Source organism: Microtus ochrogaster, chromosome 5, assembly GCF_000317375.1.
Source record: "Microtus ochrogaster isolate Prairie Vole_2 chromosome 5, MicOch1.0, whole genome shotgun sequence".
Taxonomy (NCBI): Eukaryota; Metazoa; Chordata; class Mammalia; order Rodentia; family Cricetidae; genus Microtus; species Microtus ochrogaster.
The window spans coordinates 374,925-388,245 of record NC_022012.1 but is presented as its reverse complement, the minus strand read 5'-3'; the positions used below and the strand labels follow the sequence as shown (position 1 = coordinate 388,245).

At 37.4% G+C, this 13,321-nt stretch overlaps 1 protein-coding gene across 8 annotated transcripts in view; it reads left to right on the top strand.

Moving 5' to 3' along the window:
• The first annotated feature begins 119 nt into the window (after positions 1-119).
• Positions 120-13,321, top strand: part of Gria4 (glutamate ionotropic receptor AMPA type subunit 4) — a 387,848-nt gene continuing 374,646 nt past the window's right edge. For 3 of the 8 annotated variants that reach the window (XM_013346099.2, XM_026779022.1, XM_026779020.1), the window contains exons 1-3: positions 120-777; positions 1,313-1,491; positions 2,656-2,814. In XM_013346099.2, the coding sequence (XP_013201553.1) occupies positions 1,404-1,491; positions 2,656-2,814 (247 nt within the window). In that variant the 5' untranslated portion in view covers positions 120-777; positions 1,313-1,403. Of the gene's footprint in view, positions 778-1,312; positions 1,492-2,655; positions 2,815-13,321 lie in introns of those variants that run through there. The other 5 variants (XM_026779024.1, XM_026779023.1, XM_026779025.1 and 2 more) reach the window with 3 other exon arrangements.

Below are 13,321 nucleotides of genomic sequence, written 5' to 3'. Positions count from 1 at the left end.
CTCTCTCTCTCTCTCTCTCTCTCTCGCGAGCGCGCGCGCGCGCACACACACACACACACACACACACACACACACACACACACACGTACATCTCCATTTCCTAGCAAGTGAAAACTTCTCTGACTCTCTTCACCACCCTTACCTCCTCCAATTCTTCCCTCCAGGACCCCAACCTCTTCATCCCAAGGCTTCCCTGTGCCCTTCTTCCCTCCTTTCCTTCGCTGAGCACCTTCACCGCATTCATTCTCACCCAGGGCTTTGCAGATTCCCGGGCTGTTTGCTAGTGAGAAATCTTTGCTGCAGCTGCAGCAAGGACTAGAGTCCCCCCCACCTCACCCCCACCCACCGCGCACTCGCGCTCGCGTGCGCGCGTTCTCATAGCCCAATGGAAAAAGAGGGCTAGGCTGGGCTAGGCTGAGAGGAAAGGGCTGGGAGCGGGGAGGCATCCTGTCCTCCTGCTAGCCTGCAAGGATGCCGCAGGGGACTGAGACCATGGGGAGGTGCTAACTTCCTCTCCAACCCCCCAGCCGGGGATCCGGGCTGGCATACCCGGCCCCCTGGGCTAGTTTCCTGCCAAGCGCAACCAAGAAGCCAAAGGAGCTTTGGAAGGCATAAAAAGAAAAGACAAGGGTGCTGGAGAGGGGTACTGATCACCAGAGCCGGTCCCTCCGCAAACCCACGAAGAAGGGAGGAAGGGGATCAGAGGTTGGAGAGGGGACACGAAAACCCCAGTCTGCGGACTGGCTCAGGAGCCTCTCTGAAGACCTGGGCGCTCTGGTGAGCACCCGCTCGGGGAAGGAGGCGGCATGGGGCGAGGGGCGAGTGGCGAGGGGAGGGAAAACGGGGAGAGGGGAGAGCGAAAACGGAGGAGGGGCGAGAGGCCCGTGGCGGGAGTGCGCATTCCGGTACCCTATACCAAGGTGCGGGGTTCGGGGATGATGCGGCCCGGGTGGGGGCCGGTTGCGAGCTGCGGAGCGCGTGTAGCGCTGGCGTTGGTGTGGATGTGAGCAGGCGAGCGCAAGAGAGCCCCAGACAGAGCGCATGTCTCATCCCTGCGAGCAGAGCAGCAGCTAGACCCGCCACCACCATCTTCTGCATGAACATTATCAGCAGGACAGAAAACCTCCCCCAGGGCTATGGAGACTGCGGGAAACATCTGGCAGCTGGCGATGGATTGCTGAGGGGAAGCAATCATAACCTCAAAGAGCCCAAACCTCTCTCTCTTTTTATTTCTCGTTTTTTCTTTCCTTTTTTCTTTTTCTTTTCTTTCTTTTTTTTCTTTTTTCTTTTTTGTTTTTGTTTTTAATTTTAGCGCCATCGTCCTCAATGCCTCTCTGAAGAGCTTTTAGCAAGAGTGTGAGAGAAAGAGAGGAGAGCGCGCACCAGGGAGAGGATCAAGGAAGATGAGGATTATTTGCAGGCAGATTGTCTTGTTGTTTTCTGTGTTTTGGGGACTCGCCATGGGAGCCTTTCCAAGCAGCGTTCAAATTGGTAAGTAAATGGCTGGGGAAGGGGTGCTTCTGTTTGAAGAGAGTTAAATGAGTTGCAGATAAGCAATCCAGGGAATCCTACAGAGGCGCCTTTCCTTTACAATCAGATCCTGCAAGTTCAGATAGTAGACACAGGCTAGTACGCCCAGCCTTGAACCTATTTCCATCTTGCCTGCCAATATGATAAATTAGTATTGGAAGAAGTTAAGGGAAAGCGAGAGAGAGCGAGAGAGAGAGCAAGAGAGAGAGAGAGAGAGAGAGAGAGAGAGAGAGAGAGAGAGAGAGAGAGAGAGCTCCTTGGCCTTTGGTTGTATTTTATAGCACATTTCTTTAATTAAACTCTTTCCCCAAGAGCAAAAGGAAATATCAAATTTCATTTTTTTCAACCCATTTCTTGCTATTCTGCAACTGCAGCATTCTCTCTATTACAGGAAGAGATTGGGACAAAAGCATTTTCTCTTCACACCTCTTGCCTTGTCTTGTTTCCAAATGACAGAATCAAAAGTTAGATCCTTTTCTCGGAACCCTTTGCTGGTTTTATTTTGCTTTTGATTTATGCTTTTGCTCTTTCATATTCTTGGGCACCCCACTCTGTCTCTAACGATCCTCCCTTTGCTTGCCATTCTCCTCTTCTGTCTGTTGATGGGACTCAGCTATTGAATTTCTTCCAGCCCAGCCAAGCCCAGCCTCAAACACTGCATCATTTTTTAAAATGTGTGTACTCTGCACAAAACCGAACTGATTGGGCTGGGTACACACAAACACGGGGGCAAACTAAGTTCTCTCTCCTTCTACTGTCCTGTGCATCCACATTACTTCGTTCCTGTCCTGTATTTTGATGGAAATCTCCTTTCCTTCTATCTGCATCCTCACTGGTACTGGAGGTTTCCTGAACTGGCTTCCTGAAGAGGGCAAGTGAAGGAAAGCCAGTTGAACTGAATGGTCTCAGAGGTCATTGGGATCATGATGGATTGGATCAGAAAAAAAGCTGAACTGCCCTGAAGACTAAACCACTAAGCATGCAGTGCAGGGACAAAAGCAGTGCATAGGATATGGCAACAAAGCGCCTTAGTTGCATGGGTTTGTTGTTGGAGAGGTTTGACAGTCCTGGGGCTGGGTCTAACATATAAAGCAGGAAACACTGTGAAGCTGCTGTCTTTCACAGGTGGTCTCTTCATCCGAAACACAGACCAGGAATACACTGCTTTCAGATTGGCAATCTTTCTTCATAACACCAGCCCTAATGCCTCCGAAGCTCCTTTCAATCTGGTACCTCATGTGGATAACATCGAGACAGCCAACAGTTTTGCTGTGACGAATGCCTGTAAGTAAAATTTAAGTTACAGCTAAATTGAAGAGAACTGAAATGAGGTAGTGGATTCCCTTCTTTGTTACAAATTTTCTAGGAAAATATTTCAGGATTCCAACAATTGCCTGATGTCAGAGAAAAATCATAGTTCAAAAGGGTTAGTCTTTGGGATTTTCAGCTGGTATATCTTTCTCCTTCCCTCCTTCTCTTCTGTCATCCTTCCTTCCTTTCAGTCTTTTAATTTTCTCTGCCTAGATCATGCAAGCTGAATTCTCCTGTAACATTTTAGTATTGTATCTTCTGAATGCCAGTGAAAACTGTACTCAGTCTAGTGTTTTATCCCATCCTTTGGTTTTTCTGTCTTGAGTTTCACTAGAGTAACCTCCTGTGTCCCTTTTAAAGAAGTCACAAGCTCTTCCCAGTACTAAATGCCATGGTGAAAAGGCCAGAGGAGTGATGATGTGGAGAAAATATATTTAAGTCCAGCTGGTAGACAAAACATAAGATGCAGTGATGTCATTTGTGGCTGTTCTGCCCTTCTATTTTAGTTTGTAACTACCTCTTGCTGTCTTTATGGACCTGGCTGTCCATGAAACTCCATGAGGCCTTACCGTGTTACCAGTACTTTAGTCTCTGATTAACCTGAATTTTAAAACACACCCAGCTGAATTTCCACACAATGAAACCACATGAGAGACTTCACATAATGCTATAAGCAATCAGTTGTACAGAACTCCCTCATCAAGATTCTATGTAAATTGATGTGGAAAAAACTGCCAGCTAACTGCATTAACATAAATCCCTAATATGTAACCCATCCATGGCATTGGGCTGGCTTTTAGTTCAGTTGGTGATGCATGCGATATTTCAGACGCTTCCTCCGTTTTCTGTGCATATCTACTGCCATGCTAAAACAATGCTTCTGACTTGTCTGAGACATGAAGAAGTGGTTTCTACGTAAAATGGTGAGTGCTTTGTTTCTATTGCACCAAGTTGGAAAATCTTTTAATTTAAAATTGTCAGGACAAGAAAATAAACTGAAAAGAGAAAAACATAAAAAGGGGTTTTAAGAGAAGGAAGGTATGTATCTATTTCATGAGCTAAAGTGCTTGCATTCATATTATTTGTACTTAATTCACTTACCAGATAAGAGGATGATTATTTTGGAGGTCTGTTTACTACTATAATGTAGAACTTAATTTCATGAAGGTGTTGAAGCTTTTGACAGTTTTATAAAATATTGTGGTTATATATTTATCATGATTCTTATGGCTACTACTATTTCGTGATTATTGCTTATTCGTTTTCCTTGGTTACAAAATTAAAATTGGTTTACTTTGTGATGAAACTAATATTGTTTTATTTGGGAATGAAACTAATATTAAAGCAAAAGTGTGTTATTTTAAGCCAAAGTTCATAAAAAGTATAGATAGACTTGTGGATAATCATTTATAAATTTTAGGGGTTATTTTGTTCATACACCAAGTAATACACGAAATATCAACATTTCATACAATTCTACTCAAAGCAATCTCAGTAAGGAGTAATGGTTACTCTTTTTTTTATTTTACATTTATCTTGTGTCTCTCCTAAGAGCCTGTCTCCTAGGAGCTTGTAAACTAATTGATTATGCAAATACATTATTCAAAGTAAGGGGACTTTTTCCACAGTGAACTACATTTGAATACTATCACTTAGTTTTGAATGAGTTTTATTTTCACAAATTAAGACCTTAAGAATTGAAATGGTTACACAATGACATTCAGTTTTGTAAACTGTAAAGTGCTAATCCTTTCTTACTCCATACCACCAGTTAACCTCATTTATCATCATTTTAATTAGTTTTATTTTGTTTATGTAACAAAACATGTATGAAACCAAGTGATTGTGGTAAAGCATTGGTTAACCCGAGACTGTGACAGCTGGTTACATAGAAAAGAATTCTAAAGAATGAAATATAAAGGCTGTTCTCCCTAATGTGCAATAAAAACAGTAACTTTAGATGTACCCGAGTGCCATACAATGTTAACATGCTAATGGTTTTCACACTCATATATAATTGGCTCTGCATAGATGTTTAAAAATACTTTTAAGAGGAAATTTTAAATAAGCAAAAATATTTTTAGTGAAGATATTTCTTATTTTTGATAGATTTCTATAATGAATTCCTTAAGATAAACCCAAGATCCATTTGGAAACAATCCATGGAGAGTGTGAGTCAGGTGGTTGGTGCTTATTGGGTAGACTGACCCAAAACACACACACACACACACACACACACACACACACACACACACACACGATTCAACTGTAATTACATAAACATAAACCATAAACAGTAACTATAAGTTAATCTCAACTATCAAACTTTATGCCTTTGGGTACAAAAGGATAAAAATAGTCTTGAAATTTACTATTTGGAAAATTAACCTGGGTTTTTTTCTTTGTAGTGACACAGAGTGGATTTTCAAACTTGCTATCTTGGAATGCATATAAATAATAATGTGTGTTACACTCAATTTATTTTAATTGTAATGTTCCCATACTGAATCTTTATAAACTTCTAATCTCCTCTCTGTATGAATAAAGAATATTAGCCAGGGTATAGTTAATTGCTTTTATGAAAACTGCACTAACACACACACACACACACAAACCCAGACAATAATAAAGTGTGGATTCTCTGTTGAAAAGACATAATCCAATGCTGATTATCAGGACCAGATTAACATCAGCTCTCTTAAAAGTATGCCTATCAATAAACCACTCTCTGTATAGAGTTTACCAGCTTGTGAAACTGGATATGATTAATTCAAAAAGAGCAATTTTGGGGATCAATATCCTGTCACTAGAGGAAGCAGTAATTTGAACTTCTAATTTTACTACTAACAGTATTTTCTCTTCAGCAGTATTTGCATATCTTTAAATTAAAATATTCTTACTTTTTAGCTATTCATATTGCTAAGAATTCAAATTTTACAGGATGTTAAAAGGAAATTAGAAAAAGTACAGATAATAAAAATTATAGCCATTTTCAATAACAAAAGTAAGTATAAGTAGTCCTTTCATGTAACCATTTAGTGTTATTGGATATCTACATTTTGTTATTGTATCCTATATAAAGTACGCAAGCTGATTAAAACATATTCAGGGATAAATAATAAATATGGTCAATGTTTTTTAATTGAGTTCTTTAATATATTTTATATAGATTTTAATATAGCAGGCTACTTACAAGATATTTGCTTGGAGAATACTATTTGTTAAATTTAAGCAAAACTAGTAAACAAAATACTAAGCTATCACCAAATTTTAAAAATAATAATATTTGAGAAATTATGAATTTAATTTTTTTCTTAGAATCATTATCACACGATCAATCCCTTGATGAATCAGCTGTTGTGATATCTCATATTACCATCCAGTCTGTGGAATGATGCTTTAAGTTTAAGATGAACTGTGGGAAGTACATGATAAACCAGATACATGGTCAAAATAGAAAAGAGAGTTAAAGGGTTTCTAGACTGTTTCCTTTTTTAAAATCTGTATGAGGACTAACTGGTGTGCTTGTTTCTAATTGTATTTTCTAATGATGTTCTTATATTGCTCAAATTGTCTGCCTCAAACAATTTGCTCAATTATTTATCAGACGATGGCAGAGAAGTTACAATCATTGAAAATTTGTATATTATTCTATAGTAGCAATGAGAGTGGTTTGATTTTGAGATAGGATAATACTCTTATAGCCCAGATTGGCCTAAACATCGCTATAAAGCACAGAGTAACTTATAACTTATGATTCTCTTGCCTCAGCCCTTCTGGGTACTAGCATTAGAGGTGTGTACTAACTTTCCCAATACCAATCACATGTCTATTTTTTTATAGACGGTAAATCTAACTTCTTTTGGTTGACAATTTACTCGCCAAATTAAAATATCCAACGACAATGATAAAAGTAACTTGCTATATAAAATGTAATTGCTTAGTTAATTTAAATCCACAGAAAATATAAAATTATAGACAATATGCCTATAAGAGTTCCCACAGTAGTAAAAGCTCATTTATGTTAAGGGTGCGTAAATCTCATGTCTGGAGTAAAATTCAACAATGCTTAAATACTGTTGTGTATGTTTTCCTTTGAGAATATTGGGCCTTGTGTAAACTAAGAGACTGCATTGGGCTTCAGTAATATTCCTAAGCAGGCAAAAGATAAAGCTTTATTCTTCAAAGGAAAGATATAGACCAAAAAATAGAATTAAGTGTACTTACTTTTGGTTTTAAAAAAAAATCAGCAGACTGTGATTTGTTGGGTTTTCATGTTTGGAATTGATAGAAACAACCTACATTGATCTGAAGTAATTGTTCAGTTTTTTGATTTTCTATCTCCCTTGTAATTTCCCATTCTAAGATTAATGACAAAAATGTGAGACCCATTGCTTCATTTTGTCTTTTTGCAGATGGTAAGTGATTTATAATTTCCACTGATATGTTTCTGAGTGACCACAAGATGGAGCATTTACAGATTGTCAGAAAATTCCTTATTTTTTTCCCAAATAGGTATTCTCCAAGTTTTATTTTTTTTTGGGGGGGGGAGGAAAAATATGTTCAATTCCTTCCATTGAGAAAGTTCATTGTCTAGTTATCATTTGCCTATTGATAATTCATCTCTGTATATCGTAAACACGGAGGAACACCATCATTTATCTGGTGTGGGTGGTCCTTCTGTCTATGTGTTGCTTTCATTGGTTAATAAAGGAACTGCTTTGGGCCTCTAGCAGAGCTGTAGGGAAACAGAGCTAGGCAGGGAAAACTAAATGCCATGCTGGGAGAAAGGAGGCAGAGTCAGAGGGACACCATGGAGCTGCTAGAGACAGACTCTGGAAATTTTACCCAGTAAGCCACTGCCATGTGGCAATACACAGATCAACAGATATGGATTAAATTAAGACATAAGAGTTAGACAAAAAGACATTAGAGATAATGGAACAAGTAGTGTTTTAATTAATACAATTTCTGTGTAATTATTTTGGTTCTGTGCGGCCCTGACGAATAAGTGGGGCTCTTCCAACATTTATCTGAATTTTAAAGTTATGAGAATGCTTTAGTTTTAGGATTGCTACCACATCGCATAAATTTAATTTGCCCCAAACTAATGTTACATAAACAGTCTAAGGAGACAGGCCTTGTTTTTAGGTTTATATCTTTAGGCTCAGAGTAGTTTCTTTGTTTGTAGGAGACTTGGTGTTTTTACCAGGAACCACTCCAGGGATTTTATCAAGAAACCTCAAATTATGAAAAATATATCCCTACTGAGATTTCTTGAATTGGACATAAATAAGAAATTCCATTTATCCTTTCTGTAATTGGAGTATTTTGAAGAAAATAGAGCAAGGCATTTCTGGGCAATTTGTTCATTGATCACATGGCAGTGTGTAATGGAGCAAAGGTCAAATCATCTATTCCTTCATGAGAATAAGATAACGGATTAGTCTATTCATTTATTAAACATATTCAGGAAGAGATATTCTTAAGATACTATGGAAGAAACTCAGAATACAAAACATTGTAAAAGTAGCTGTTACCCTCCATGAGCTCTTAGTGTGGGGGTAAGAGACAATTCAGATAGCGTATAAATTATGGCAGAGCTCTGAAGAGAAAATAGAACTGTGATATGGAGAAACACAGGAATGGTAGGAACACCAAGCTTGGCACAACATTTAATGACGTTGCCTAGTCAGGGTTTCAACGTCTTGCTGAGTCATTTAAAGGAGAGGGAAGCACAAAGGTGTGAGTATGTGCTACGTGAGAAGACATGAAGGTGTGGAAAACCTAGTCTATTTGAACTAATATGGTCTAGGAGGAGTATGAAGAGCATTAAGAGGGCATCAGTGTGCTAAGGGACAAGGCTTTGTACATGTACAGAAACTCTATAGCAGTTGCAAGGAGACTTCATGGAAAAAAGACGACATGTAAATTATTTGAATTGAATAGAGATAGATTTGCATTTTACAAAAAGCAATATGGTGGCACAAAAAATATATTGTAAGATTAAATAGTGGGAAGCAGAAGTCCTGTTAGTTAAATGTCAGAGTGATGCGATTTAAAGTAAGAGATGCTTAGATTAGAGTAGAAGCAACAGGAAGAGAATAAAGCTCACACACCACGAATACAGAACTTTCATCAGGACTTGCTGATTGGTCAGATTTGTGTGGAAAGGTGCCAGAAAAGTATAGTGACAGTAAAAATTGTAAGCTGATGTCTCTGACCTGAGGCAAAAAAATGTTTTACCAGTGATGCTGACTAACAGAAGAAGTAGGTACATGGTCAGAGATCTGCGTGAAGATAGAGAGCTTCATGGGGATGGATTGATTATGAGATGCTGAAGGCGCCCAAAGAAGATGTACAGTAAAAAATTGGGCATGAGTGGAGGTCCTGGACCCATAGGAAAGGACTGTGGAATATCAGTCTTCCCAAATGTGCCAATACTTACAAAGTGAGAAGAGAAAAATGGTCAAGTGAAGGAGTCTGGGGGAACATGGGTCAGAGAGTTTGGAAGAAAAAAATGTAATACTTCAAGTGAAGGAGGACCAGCCTTGTCAAATGCTGTGGAATCATGATCTATAGAGAAAACTGTAACACCCATTGGAGGTATTTTGATCTGTTCTCTTTAGAGTATTCATTTGTACTTTTGATCAAGAGATATGTTACAAAGGTCTCCTTTATTAAGCCCACAAATGTTCTACTAATATATAATTTCCTGTATATGCTGGACAAACCCTTATTATCTTTTAATTAGATGTAGGAAGGTATAATTATCAGGCTTTTGAACAAGGGAGATTAAATTTACAAAATTAGGAAGACAAAGTTACATACAACTCCTTCATCTATCATCACAAGAGACAAATACCTACCCAAGTAGGAATTCTTGTGAAATGTATGAAGATTAGTGGAAGAGAAAGTCACATCTTTAAAATTTAATAACATTTTCATAACCAAACATTTTCACAAATTTTATAACTGAACAGTTTTCAGTAAATATTAATATTTCAATGCACTTGTATTTTATGTTTCAGAAAAGTTATACAGGTTTCATATATTTTGTTGATACTTCATAGACATGTGTTTTGATCTCCCATATAGCTGTTTAATTTATACACACAAATCCAAGGTTCTATTTAGAAAATCCTAAAAGAGAATACTTTTTCTTTTAAATTTAATTGATTTTTATTGAGCTCTACATTTTTTTCTCCTCCTGTCCTTCCTTCTCCCCTTCCCTTCAACCCTCTCTCAAGGTCCCCATGCTCCCAATTTATTCAGGAGATTTTGTCTTTTTCTACTTCCCATGTAGATATGATCTATGTATGTCCCTCTTAGGGTCCTCATTGTTGTCTATGTTTTCTGGGAATCCTTTAAAGGATGATTATTTTATGTTTGGATTGGCAGAAGGAAAAGAATTTTCCTGCTTTACACAGGTGTGGACCTAGTGCATCATGCGCGTGTGTACATTTACAAAGAAATGATCTTCAGTGTTTAAGCAGCTTTTCAGTGAGTTTTTCGTCACACAAAAGGCCTAGTTCCATAACCCTCAAGGAATCTCCTACCACTTATGTAAGAATTCTTTTTCCTACCTTTGTCAAGTGAGTAGACTAGGTTTTATCCTGGTAGCCAAACTGGAATCTTTCTGCATAATCCATCTACATCCTGAGCCAATGGGGAGCATATCCTTAAAGGGAACACCTTTGGTTTCACCCTCCAATCTCCTACTATAGTCTTATGGCCTTAAATGCTTCACTTACTAGAAGGCACATACTTTGTGTCTCCTCTTCTATGTTTTTTAAGCACAATTTACCTTCATTTTTATAATTACTACTTCTGAAAAACTGGGTTGTTGAAGGTCATCAGTGACTTACAAAGGATTCAATCCAGTTTCTTGGTGTTCAATGTCTGCATAATCTACAGGAGTTAATTCTGAGGACTCCCTGTTCTCTGACACTCAATCAGCCCCTGATGATAATAATCACTATATTAAAGAGCTATTAAAGGAAGCTTTGCCCTTGTCTTACCTTCAGTTTTATACAACTATGAAAGGTAAACACAACTTTTCATTATTTTATATAAAAATGAACATTTAAAAACACTTAAAATTTGCCTAAGGCTACAAAATAGCATTGCTGTAGGATTAAGGCCATTTCTTCAAATCCATAGCACTATTTGACAGCTATTTTTTCTGCAGTATCTTTCTCAATACAAGATCAACAAAGTAATCATCACCTGGTGTGACTGTAGGTTTCTGGAACCCTAATTCAAATATCAAGAATTTATTTCTAATGATTTTAATTCAAACCAGCAAACATGCCTAGAATTTTACATTACAGTGAAACTTGTAAAATAACATAAGTTGTAGCAATATAACTTCAAAAGTTTAACTGTTGACAATTGACACTCCTATTACATTTTAATGCCAATTTTATGTTGCAAATGCCACCATATATAACATAGCTAAATGAATTTTAACTGTTTGATTCTCAGGGACCAATGCTCTGTTAATTGGCAAGCCTACATATTTCTACAGGTGAATTATTTCATTTAAGAACATAAATATTCATGATTAATTTATCCAGTAAACTGATTTGAGATGTTTTTAGCTGTCAGGCAAGTTCTCCATGGTTGTCTTTGACAGGCTTTCCACTTCTAAATAAACCAAGGGTGGTAGTTAAGGTATATTGACCTATGCTTGAATTGATGAGTTTTTTTAAGCACCATTACCCAATCTTACTTGATAAAGCTTCCATGTCATCGATGAAACTTTCAGTGGTATATTAGGAATTACAAAGAAAGAGTATTTAAAAATGTTTACCTTTTTGTAATAATACATTCCATCTTTTCAACTGTAGAAAACACGTTCTGTAAACTAGTCAGTGTTGGCTCACATAGTTGTCGCTCACTTCCTTTTATTATGCAGGTACTTGGTCCAAAATGCAGTTTTATCATCAGTAATGTTAAATACATTATGCCCTAGGTTATATTCATTTTCATATTTATATTTAAATGTAGCATATATTTGTGAATGATCAAATGATTTCAGCATCTAAAGAGTTAGCACACTTGGACCCCAGGCTCAATATTTTGAATATTACTTCATTTTAATATCACCATCAGCACTATGACTGGCAACTGGTGTGAATTCGTATAGTAGGAACTCCTGGTGATGAAATGACCACATGAAACAATGTGGATTTGAGCTGTTAATTGATGTGGTCATATTTTCTTCTTTAACAGATGCTATATACATTTGCAACCTCCAGTATGTGAGAATAATTGTTTTCTGTGACCTGCCTGCACTAGTCATTATTGGTCTCTTAAATCATCACTCATCCTGTGAGGTGAAAATGACAAGTAATTGCTACTTTAATTTGCATAATTTTAATAGTGAGAAGGAAAATTGTTCTATACTTCAAAGCCTTGTGTACCTCTTTCTTTGTGAACTGTCTGGTCTTTTCCTTTGTCGTCCCATGCTTTCTTCTTTAAGAAAACATTTTTATGGTCTAATAATTAACTGGCTGCTATGTTACACATGAGGCCATCACATTTCATTCAGCCTCAGCTTCCTCACAAAGGTCTTTTGTCATGCAGACATTAAAAATTTATATTTTTCAAATTTATGAGTCATTTTCTTTTTGGCTTTTCTGTTTTGTGTTGTAATTCTAAGATGCACTCTTCTTTTTAAAACCACAAAAATTTATCCTCTGCTTCCTAGGATATTTATGGTTTTAAAATTTGTATTTCTAAATTAAATACTCTGAGAGTTATTTCCTTATTCATATTAAAATCATTGTTTTTCTGCACTGTTTTGTGAATAAGCGATTTTTTTTTAGATTAAAAACTTTGAACCGTTGCATCAGTGCAGAATTCATTTCCTTCCTTTAGAGAAGGAGAACCCAAATTAAATTTCTGCACTGTGTTTCTTGGAAAGCTTGTCTAACGGTTTCGTCATCTGTTTCTCTTTTCCCAACAGGCATAGGGACCATACTGTGGTTTTGGATATTTTAGCATATATTTTATACCATATCTAAATGTTTCCTTGATTTCTTCTTCTCGTTATGACTCTCACTTGTCATCTGATTAAATCCTATTGCCTTTACACTCAAAGGTTTATCACATATTTTCAACTTCTTTAATTCCACCAACCACAACCAAATCAATGCTGCATCATTGTGGCTTTCACCGCAATTACATGTTTCTACATTGTGTCCGGCACCAATAATATACAGGCATCTGTGTGCATGTGTGTATGTGCATGTGTCTTTGTGAATATGCACATGTATTGTGTAAATGTTGTATACAGGCGTCTGTGTGTATGTGTGTGTGCATGTGTCTTTGTGAATATGCACATGTATTGTGTGAATGTTGTATACAGGTGTTTGTGTGTATGTGTGTATGTGCATGTGTCTTTGTGAATACGCATATGTATTGTGTGAATGTTGTATACAGGCGTCTGTGTGTAATATACAGGCGTTTGTGT